The sequence below is a fragment of the Formica exsecta genome, unplaced genomic scaffold (genome assembly GCF_003651465.1).
Source record: "Formica exsecta isolate Colony F162 unplaced genomic scaffold, ASM365146v1 scaffold21, whole genome shotgun sequence".
NCBI lineage: Eukaryota > Metazoa > Arthropoda > Insecta > Hymenoptera > Formicidae > Formica > Formica exsecta.
The window spans coordinates 896,501-908,356 of record NW_021849398.1 but is presented as its reverse complement, the minus strand read 5'-3'; the positions used below and the strand labels follow the sequence as shown (position 1 = coordinate 908,356).

Below are 11,856 nucleotides of genomic sequence, written 5' to 3'. Positions count from 1 at the left end.
TATTATTAAATCTGATTAATATATAATTGTGCTCGGTTATTATATTTTAAAATAATATATATATATATATAAAATGAAACTAAATAATATTCCATGCTAAAAAGGGAAAAAGGGAAAAATAATTATTAAGATAGGAAGAGAGTATATAATTGGATTCTGATGCGATTCTCTTTGCTATTACTTATTGAACGATTCATGCATTCATTGCATATTGAATGATACACTGAATACATAATCAATTAATAATCACGTTATAGAAAACAATAATTCCATTAGCGCTAATGAATTTTACGAGAAACCCTCATACAGCACATTAATTTTGTTAAAACTTGATATTACAGCTATAATTTTTATTTAATCAATTGTTTGCTGTATATATGGCATTTTTTATGGTACTTTGGTAAACAATAATGCTTATTTACCTCAGCATTATTGAGGAATTAGTAGCACAGAAATAGTTATTGCTATCGTTAGTTTCATTTTAGATGAATGATAGCGCATTGAACCTATTATTCAAAATAAACTAATTTTTAAGTTAGAGAAAATATATCCTCAAGAAAATTTAATAAAGTCTCAAGATATATGGAATAAATTTAATAAAAAGATATAAAAGATCGGACGCCGCTATAGGTTAAAGGTTAAAAATGTTCATACAAAGCGGATACTTTCAATTAACGCTTCTTTAATTGACTTACAATGAGCTTTGTCCCGACAAAAATTTAAATTCAAATAAAGAATTTTTATTTATGTAATTTTAGTATTAAAATTTGAATCAGTTTTTTATAATTAATTTAGTTTTTTAATCTAAATTTATATATAAAACTAAATGTTTAATTTAAAAAAATAAAATTAGAGTATAGAATTAATTATTATAATTATTACAAAAGCATATACATGATATTATTATAAATTTATAATGCGATGCATTTAAAGATTAAATATTTGCTTATTTAGTATTTGTGTAAAATCGAGTTTACACAATCATTAACCACCACAAACTATACAATAGCTTTATCAACGTCAAACATTTATTTCAATATCTGAAACTCTATATGCATTGTTTGTCTAAAACAAATTCAACTTCAAATTTCTTTTGAAAGGAACATCTTGTTATTTTATATCATACGTGTTGTACGTGTTATTTTTTCACATCTCGTACAATTGCATTTTGAAGAATAGCGGAATTGCTATTCTAACGTCTGTTTATCTCGAAAGCTTGGAAAAGATATTATGAAAGAGAGAGAAAAGGAATATTAAAGGAGTTTCTCTCCCACGCCGTTCGTAGGGTTTGTTACGTGAGAATATAAAACTATTTTCATCAGAAAGAAAACAAAATCGAGGGAAACGAGATTCGCTTTCCAGAGAAGGCAAGAACGAGAGCTTCGTCGGAACGCAACACGGAAGTTGCAAATGGTCAAAGTTACGCGGGGCACAGAATCGGAGGTCTTTCCGTGTAAGTAATCGAGCTTGCAAGTTGTGCTTTGGAATAAAGCTCTAGTCTAACGATCGGCCAGCGTGCGTGCTTGGAAAAGAAATCGTAAGTTTTGCACCTGCTCTTGGAAATTTTTATTGCCATTCGGATTACGTTTGATTGACTCGTTATAAGTTTTTCTGCGTCCTGTAGTTAATGTTTCATATAAAGATATATTCAATTAAGATAACTCGCGTGCAAAGATATAGAGAAGAAAGGAACATTAAAAAACCATTCTCTTTCTTAATATAAAATTTTAAGAAACTGTGACGTGATAAAAAGATTAAATTTTCTTTTTACATTTTGACTTAGGAAATTTTAATTAATTTTGGAAAATCAGTTTTTTAACATTAAACAATTTAGCAAGGGAAGCTCATATTAGGTTGATGATAATAATAGTACGATAGTAATACGCCACGAACAAAAACCTTCTATATGGCAGGAGCAAGCAATTCTTTTTGTCATAATATCGTTCAAGCGGATGAAGCCCTCGAGGAATTTCGTGCTACCTCAATGTCAACCTCAAAAGTTATTACGCGGTGGATCCATTTGACCCAGATTCGTAAATCTCTGAAAAGTTGATTGTACCATTGAAGACCAATTCATATATTCGCGAACGAGATCGCCCGATGGATAAATCGATTCTGATAAATGCTGCAAAATTACGTCTGGACTGCGCTCGATATTTTCAACGCTTTTGTCACATGATAACGCTAAGCGGATTGTGAGCAAAACTTACACATCACGAAAACGCGCAACGGATTAAAACTAATATGATCGCCAGCGAAAAGTTTTTAAAAAATTGAATAAACTAGAGTGAAATTGGAGTTATCTATAAAAATGTCTCGCAGTATCTACAAAATAGTTACAGTAGAGAGAAATTATATTCAACGTGAAAAACTGCGAAATAAATGCGAACATCGAAAAAATAACAAGTGTAGGCTGGATAGATATTTCATATAAATAACACAAATGTTTTAAACTAAAAAAAAAACATAGATTACACTAGTTTATAAATTTCACACTTTTTTAATGCCAGAAATGGAAACAACTTTTTTTTAACGTATTTTGGGGCGCTGAATCCAAATCCGCAAAGCAAAATGACCTATCAGGTCAGGTTTTCGAGAAAAACGGGTTTGAAATTCTTCAAAAACGCGTTTTTTAGGGGTTTTAATCCCGTTTTTCTAAAATTACTCTACAAACAGTTTAAACTATCTATACATATTTTAAAAAACTTGTTTATGCTGAGAGGCTAATTGATTCGGATATAACGACGACTCTATTAGATTATTATTATTTTCTTGAATTTAAATTTTGGTGTTTCAAATATAAAAAGCCATAAGCACCGAAATTGTGATTTATACTTATTGCACATAACATGCGGTGAACATTGTTGTAGTCATGTAGTTGACATACGTATGAGTATGGAGGTAAATTGCTTTGGGAGAACTTATTGACTTGTATTTCATAATAAAAGCCAACATTACAATTGATTTGTGACGTAGCCATTGCTACATTGTATAGGCTAGACATACTGCATCATTCACCGTAATAAGGCTGCATGTTTGCAGTCTTTAAAAGATTTATGAAAACTTGTTGATATTATTTAAAGATATATCTAATCATCAGGAAATTTATATGATTTTAAAAGTGATACGTATAATAATTAATATGATGCTTAAATTTTTTTAATGTTGCAAATTTTATTTGTAAGATTGTAAAATTATTATTTATATTTCTCTTCTAAAGATTGGAACTAAAGAACTTCTTTTTGTCATACACATGTTTACGGTGGTTGTATTTCATCATTTATCATAACGAAACTACTCAAATTTTTCTTTTTGCGGAAATTTGGTACATTGGTGGATTAAAGCAGCGTCATCGTGTCTCGCGTTGTGTTTACCCTATATGTCGAGGTTTTTCGCTGATCGCGCAAGGATGTTCTCTCTCCCTCTCGCCCCCCTCTCTCTCTCTCTCTCTCTCTCTTACACACACACACACACACTCCTATCGGAGAATCTTACGCGCGCTATATACCGCTCGGTATTCCGGATACACGATACATCAGGCACATTCGCGGGGAATTTGTGGGCGACGTGTCGAGTACGTTCCTGAATATATACGTTGCTAGGAATACCGTCGGCGGTATTCCTACGAAGCGTCGCGACGTCTCTCAACAAGGGTGACACTTCTCTCTTTCTCTCTCTCTCTCTCTCTCTTTCTCTCCTCCTTTTCTCCTTCTCTCTTACTCATAGTTACACCAATTTTACAACGATTTCGTATATATTCGCAGCGTATTTTTAATATTAAAATACGACTGTTTCCTAATCTTATTCCTGTAATGATAATACGTTAACGATCTTGATTAAATTGTAATATACAGATTGTTTATAAAATACGTCACTATATTTTTAATAGAAAAATATTTTTTCCTTAAGTACCAATTTAATATAACTCATTAATTATTAAATATTTTGTGTTTAAAGTTTAATTTTAATATAAAGCATAATAATATATTAAACGAAAAATATTTTCTACTTCTGGATGTTTTTTAATCTCTATATTTTGTTTATTTGCAGCTTCAATCATCAACAACACACAGTGGCCCATTTGTGAACTCCAAGGGACAAGAATATCTTTTAAAGGTAACATTAGCACAAAATTGAAGAAGAGATGAATTTTACACGTAAGGTAAAATTAAATTTAGTTAAATTTTTTTTCGAAATTTATGTTATATACCGATTATATACACCCTTTATTTCCTGTTTTCAATATCATTCTTCTGGCAATCTTTAACATGGTAGATGCACACGTTATGAAATATGCCAGAAGAGAGGAAACAGAATAATATTATGTGATATAAAGATTTTGCCAAGATAGATAAGAACTTCCATATTTTCTCCATCTCTTCACGGAGAGAATACTTCTTTCAAATATGGTGAAGAGGAATGTTTGCGAACAAAGGAAAAAGCTTCTCTATGCCTGATGATAACGTTATAAGCGTACAAATATAACAGAATGCTTTATAACTTTAGTTAATAATTGATAGGGCAAAAGAAAGATTAATAGGGCAGAGAAATATTATCTTGTCAAAAAATTATCATTGATATTGTTAATAAGATTGTTATAGTTAACATGTGTGTGTGTGTGTGTGTATTTGCAATTTATATTGATTATTACTTTTATTAATCTTTATATTATTGCGGCAAAAACTATATAAATCGTGCTGTTTCCATTTTATTAAAATGGAAACATTTTCAGGAATTTTCGTAACATCGTTTTATTTTTCAAATGAACAAATACTTGCACACAGGAACATAGCTTGGCCGCATTTTTTTTGCACATAATATGTACATGTACATGGCATTTGCCGAGCGAGATGCATCAAATTTTAATTAACAAAAAAAAACTGATGAAAATCAAGACTGACATTTATTCAACTAATTTGTCAGTTTGTCAAACTCGTTTTGATCGCCAGATATTTGCGATTTATTATAAAATCTCATCCTATCTAATATGTTTATTATAATATATCAGATTGGCACAAATCTCTGCTGATGTGTTTCACGCGCAACTTATACTGAATAGCAAATTTTTATCTTGTGGACCGAGTATTGTGATCCCGAAATATTTAAAGTAAAAAAAAAAAATATCTCAATGTATGAAGCCTTTTTTTTTACATTGATACATACCTTTCCATGAAATTACTTAATAATAAATATAATTGAAACATTAATTTGAAACAACATTGTTTTTTTTATTAAAGGTGTGACATATTGAATTTAATGCAAATTGAATATTATCATTATAAATAATTATGATTGTGTAATTATATTTTATGATATAATTAGCTACAATTACAATGAACAAATTAATTTTTCCTTCCGAAACTTTAAGCTAGTTAGAAGATGTACGATATTGTATACAATTAGTTTGATGTCAAATCTTCGATAAAGGAGATGGTGTATTCTTTTGCAATTCAGATCACTTTTTTTATACGATTTTGCACAAACTTTGCACGCAATTGCTTTGAATAATGCGATTCCCGAATAACCCCCCAGCTTTAACCGCGTTATCATTGCTCCACAAAACTATATGGCCCTTGGTAAATATTGTTTGCTGAGGAAACGTCGCTTCAAAGTCCCCTGGATAAATGTCAACGCTTGTTACACGCGGTCGCGTTTTTTACTAAAAAAAAATAAACGCACATGCAACAGGATTTCTTTAACCACAGCGCAAAAATTTTTCAATTTTTAAAAACTGATATATTCGATTTCTGCATTAAGAATACACAAGAAATCTGTTTTAAGATTTTTTATAATATTTTTTTTTTCTCTTGGAAAAAAGCCTGAAATTATTTGTTCCTTACTGAATCAAATATCTTTTGTCTTTCTTCGTTTTTTTTTTTTAAGTAATTTTTAGTTTAACTTTTTGGCAGCGTTCAAAATGTTAGAAATTTTTATTTATAGTTTAAATTTCTACAAATCTTTATCGCAAAGGTATACATGTCTATAATAAATTAGAGCTTATATGTATGCCGAAAGAAACATATGAAAATGTCCACCCAATGCCCTCCCTCTCGTCTCGATTTTTACAAGCTTTGGAGATATATGTTGCAAAAAAAGAACATATTTAAAAAAAATACATTTTCCAAAAAATTAATAGTGTAGTTATAAAGGACTATTATAAAATCATAAGACTTTTTTTACCTCGAATCGATTTCTCATATATCTTACGGTTTCGACAATATTCGCTGGAAATGAAATATCAAGTTTTATCTTCAATGGCTCGTTTCAACTCCCGAGAAAGTATTTATAAAAAAATACGTGTCTCTCATTTTAAGCTATCTTACAACATATTCACAGTTTATTAAAATCGGAAAAATACTTCCATACGTTTTCTTATTAATAGATGTTTTTGAAAATATTCGTGCAAAATTTATCATGTATTCGAAGAAATTGCAAAATTTTAAGAGTATTTTTGCATCACATGCGATAATACTGTATTTCTTATTTAACACACATTTTATTGCCAGCGTAAAATTGTCGGGTATGCTGATATATCGATTGACACTAAAAAATATCGTTCTTCAAGGAACGCGAATTTTACGGGGTTATGGCTTTTAATATTCCATTTTTTTCGCGAATGGAAATTTTATGCTTCTTTCTTCATCGATATTTGACATGAATATTTCTTATGTATTTATATCTCTCAATTCTTCCTCGGTTTTTTTAATAATTTAATATGTGATCACTAGATGGTTTTATTAATATTGATTAACTATAGCTTAGTGTGTGTATGTGTGTATGTCGGTGTTCTTTCTTCTTTTTTTTTTACTGTTTCTTTCTCTTATAGATTTCCATATTAAAAATATTCTTTATCTTATTATATAGATCTTAATATTGTTTTGAATTCAAGTTAATAATACTTAAAATATCTTGATACATATAAGAAAAGAAAAACTAAATTACATACATAACATTTTTATAAAGTTAACAAATTTCACACACATATCCCGGTTTTATAAATTTAATTTATTACATACGGGAAGGGGGGGGGGGAGAGGTATGCAGAGGAAATAAAATAGAAATATAAGGTTGGGATTGGAAAGCTGGAAAATACATAGGACTATTAGGTAAACATTTGGTTAATTAATTACTTAAGGCACAAATATTGATTATTTACCGTCTACAAATACGGAATATCTGTACACAAATATAGTTTAATAGTATAATTAGGTGGATGAGTAAATACACACGTTTTCAATCAGGAAAAGTAATTTGTATAATTGATAATATCGAAGGATTCAGTGCTATGTAAATACGGGAAACGCAATGTCACTCTTAATTATGTCTATCGTTGAATATCTCATGATGCATCACGTACTTCCATACGACGATCCTCATTTATTTTCTTATCTCCATTTTTTGATGATTTTCCGGTTCCTTTTAATCGAGCGGCTTCTTCTGTTTGCAGGGCCTCGAGGCGACATTGGGTGACAGCAAGAAGAAGTACGGTGACAAGGTGAGTGCACTTCTGTCAGCGTGGGAGTATGTCACCAATTATATTCCTGCGGCACCGCCCGAAGCTATCCAGTCTGTCATAGAATGGGCTCACAGGTGAGTACAAGTCATTCATCGATTGTTGCATCCGCAATTATGTAGCCGACTATCAATTAATGGCAAACTCGCTTCGCGAAAACTTAGAGGGAAGGGGATTGCAAAATTGACACTTGGAATTGATGTGTCGTTATATATCAGGATCATTCCTTGTCAAATTACATCGTTGATATCGGTGAAAAGAGCTGTCACGATTCATAAATTATAATTTTTTATATAAAGAGCTATTAGTAAATCTATATTCTAAAATTTAAAAAAAATATAAAGTGAACTTACTTAAATGAACGCTAATGATCTGTTATTTTTATTGTAAATAATTTTTAAAACTTTCTTTTTTTTTTTTAAGAATTATGTTGAACGATTATTCTGAATGTATGGAAGGAGAATTTTTTTAGCTTTTATAACATTTTTATTTTTGTTGTTCTCTCTCATATCACATTATCATAATTACTTAACTTTAACATTTATCAAGACTGCTGAGTTTTATTTATTTGTCACTTAATTATTAGCATTATTATTACATTAGAAAATATTTGCATATGCATATGACCCATTTAACGGGTAATATGTATACTCGACTTTTTTTGTTATTATTGGTCACTTTTTTGCGACCAATTTTGTTGGCACAAAAGTAGCACGAAACGAGTTTCGATGTAACAGCGTCATTCTACGGTAGATGAACGTGACGGGAGAGAGAAAAAGCGCGAGAGGGGGGCGATAGAGTGAAAAAGAGAGACCGACTGCATTGAGAGTAATGAAGCTGCACGTATGTAGCACCGTCATACAAACGATCCTGGAATTTTGAATAGCAATGCGACGCAAATTTACGTTAACGTGACAGGTATACAACCGAGACACCTTACAGATACAGGGTGTTTCGAAAAAGATATACGAAAACATTATTCTTCGTGAAATTTCCAATTACTTCTCTCTTAACGAAGATCTAATTAGAGAGTTATTCGGTATTGTTTGTGGCGTGTGAGTTAAACGTGAATAAATAACGAAATTTTATTTCCTAATTAATGGATGTTTTATTCTGACGGGCTTTTTGTTAATGACTTTATATCATTGCTAATACAAAAATACAATAGATGATGGAGATTGTGATTTCTAAAATAGTATCTAAATTTTAAATAAAATCAAGATTTAATTGTGAGATATAATAAGTTATTATTCTCTTTCTGTTTCCCCTTAATGCTCGTATAAATCTAGTCACAATATAATAGATTATTATGAGTTAGAAATAATAAATTTTAAAAATGTTTAAAATTAAGATATTTTAAATATATGATGTTTCTGATTTTATCCAATTCGAGAGTGTATAGACTACCTCTCTTGCCTTTTATTTTAATATTCTCGCAATGTTCACTCGCAATATAGAGGCAAACAAAAAATAGTGCGCGCAAACACATTGCTGCCGTTCTTCCACGCGTTGCGCCTCACTCACGTTGTTGTTTTCCGTTGTGCAGACATACGTTGACACTGGTATTGCGCGGGGAGTGGCCGAAGTTAGCACCCGTTGCCAAAACGCACCTCTGCGTAACATTGCAGAGGTGTGCGTCTCAGCTGGTGCAACACCCCGTTGCGCCCAGGTGTACCGCTCTGCTGGCTCTGGTGAACAATCCATGGACGCATCCCATTCTCACCAGCATACTTAACGGCCAACCGGATTCCGAACATGAAGAGGGTAAGAAGAGACGAAGTATTAATACTATTGAGTTAATACTATTGAGTTAGCCAAAAGGTCTTCTTGTCTTTTTTTTTTCTTTTTTGCAATGGACGACTCTAGAGTCGCGTTATGCGAGTACATTTAGCTTTTATGTACGTATATGTAATTTGATGTCAAGACATTTTAAAGTTATTTAAAAAAAGAAAGTGTGAAGATTGGTTGTATATCGCGCGTTTGATTAAGTTGAAAATGAAACAGGTGTACCGCTCTGCTGGCTCTGGTGAACAATCCATGGACGCATCCCATTCTCACCAGCATACTTAACGGCCAACCGGATTCCGAACATGAAGAGGGTAAGAAGAGACGAAGTATTAATACTATTGAGTTAATACTATTGAGTTAGCCAAAAGGTCTTCTTGTCTTTTTTTTTTCTTTTTTGCAATGGACGACTCTAGAGTCGCGTTATGCGAGTACATTTAGCTTTTATGTACGTATATGTAATTTGATGTCAAGACATTTTAAAGTTATTTAAAAAAAGAAAGTGTGAAGATTGGTTGTATATCGCGCGTATGATTAAGTTGAAAATGAAAAAAAAAAGTAATATTCGACATATGTTTTATTACTAAAAATATATTCAAAAATAGATATACACCATTAGCTTTCTTGCAGAATTCCCTTAATGAAATTTGAGAATCTGGAACTCTGCAAAATCTAGTTGGAGAAAAAAAAGAAAGCTCTTTGGGAATAACAGAAGGTGTCTAAAAGATGATAGAAAGTAATCGATCATAATAGTCAATATATAATTTGATAAAGTTTTAAGTTTATACACAAGACACTTGTTTTTTGTATTTTTTTAAAAAGATAAAACGAGAAAACTTTTTGACCAACTTTATATTTTAATGCGATATAATCTCATTTTAAATTGAAACAAAAATATGAACGTTTCGTTAATTTTATAATATTTTATATGTGTTATTTCTATAGAAAAATAAATAATTTAAATACGCATTTATATGTGTTTTTTAAATTATTTAATGAAGAGGAATATTTTCTCTTTCATATGTTATCGCGTTTAAATATCAAATATTTGACAATGTTATCAAATGTACTTAATATGATTGTAACTAATAAACGATTTAGATTATCCATGAATCGTAATCATGTTGAGTAAGAGATGAGTCATAGAATAGCATGTGGCATGATACATATATGCAGCAGTTGCATATATGACAGTTGCTTGTCTTTGACACATTGGATCTTTAATTGTGCTTCTTAACTTCTTATTAAACTATCTCTCCTCGAGAATGCATGTTCAAAATTTATTAAGAAAACTAGTAAAAGCGCCTTGCATTTATACTATTGGGATATGTTACCAAGAAACTTTTACCGGCTGATTTTTTTCGTAATGTTTATTTTCATTCACTTCAAACTAAATTGCTCGCGGATCTTGAATAAATACTTTAGTGATTGTGTTTAATAAGCAAAGACAGATTTAACAATCTCTAATTTTTTGTAAAAAAATTGATACGTTGTCACCATTGGATTCGTTAAAGTTACATCGAGTGTGTTGTGGTTTTAGAATTCTGTTGTTCGGAGAAAGGCGAGCTGCTGACGATGAGACTGAAAATGCTCTGCGAGGACCGCTGCGAGGACATAGCGGTGAACCTCGCCGCTGCGTGCGTACGCTCCCTCAGACGAAGCGATCGACTACGATCGCTCTCGGAGTCTCATCACGTCCACTACATGATCGACGTGTACATTGTCCTCTTGTACAAATTGAAACGCACGCAAGATATTTTCGCTCAAGTAAGTATCGATCGAAGATATCCTATTGTTTTGCCACAAATCGCGATCGGTCGTTTGTTTAAAATGCAAATCTTCGAGAATCTTTCTAAATTCCTGAATTTCAAATATTCGCAAATCAGTTTGACTCATTTAAAGAAACAGAATTATGACGCATCTAATATTTTCGAAATATCATGAAAAATATCGGAGATTACTCTACTATGAGTCACATCGATTCGTTTACTTAATTTGCTGAAAGTTGTTAAAATACAAGGCTATGTCAAACTAGACTCTAAATATATCAAAATTCGAAAATATTTTCTTAAACCAATTTGAGTTTGTTGGAATTATGATATAGAGTATTTGGAAGATTGATGTATTTCTTTGCGACCGAAGAAACGCATGTCTTGTTGTATATATTCTGCCGTTCTGGAATTCATAACTGCGCTTTGTTACAGTTAAAATTAATGGACCTCAACGACGGGCTTGAATTGGTCCAGAGGCTTAGCGGTGAGAAACCAACCAAGTATGGAACAGCGCGCGTTTGGAGAAATTCGATAAAGGCCGCGGAATTGGTCGCGCAGTACCTTGTTACTGCCGGGATGGTTCGACCGATATCAGAAACCGGTGCAAATATTTTGGAACAGATCTTAAATTCTTGGGCGCTATTACACGCAAAATTAAAGGACGTCGCACCGACTCTGCCCGGCATGATTAGGAAATTAATTGAACCCGCGGAAAGTGCTCAACATATTTATATCTTCTGTGCAGTACTTGCAAAACATGTAAGTAAACAATTTTAATCAAAAAAA

General features: G+C 31.6%; 1 protein-coding gene across 7 annotated transcripts in view; it reads left to right on the top strand.

Moving 5' to 3' along the window:
• LOC115235045 overlaps positions 1-11,856 on the top strand; it is a 92,840-nt gene that overhangs the window by 59,632 nt on the left and 21,352 nt on the right. For 2 of the 7 annotated variants that reach the window (XM_029806543.1, XM_029806545.1), the window contains exons 2-7: positions 4,051-4,116; positions 7,448-7,590; positions 9,060-9,182; positions 9,518-9,612; positions 10,839-11,065; positions 11,503-11,829. In XM_029806543.1, coding sequence (XP_029662403.1) covers positions 4,051-4,116; positions 7,448-7,590; positions 9,060-9,182; positions 9,518-9,612; positions 10,839-11,065; positions 11,503-11,829 — 981 coding nt within the window. Of the gene's footprint in view, positions 1-908; positions 1,538-4,050; positions 4,163-7,447; positions 7,591-9,059; positions 9,278-9,517; positions 9,613-10,838; positions 11,066-11,502; positions 11,830-11,856 lie in introns of those variants that run through there. The other 5 variants (XM_029806547.1, XM_029806548.1, XM_029806544.1 and 2 more) reach the window with 3 other exon arrangements.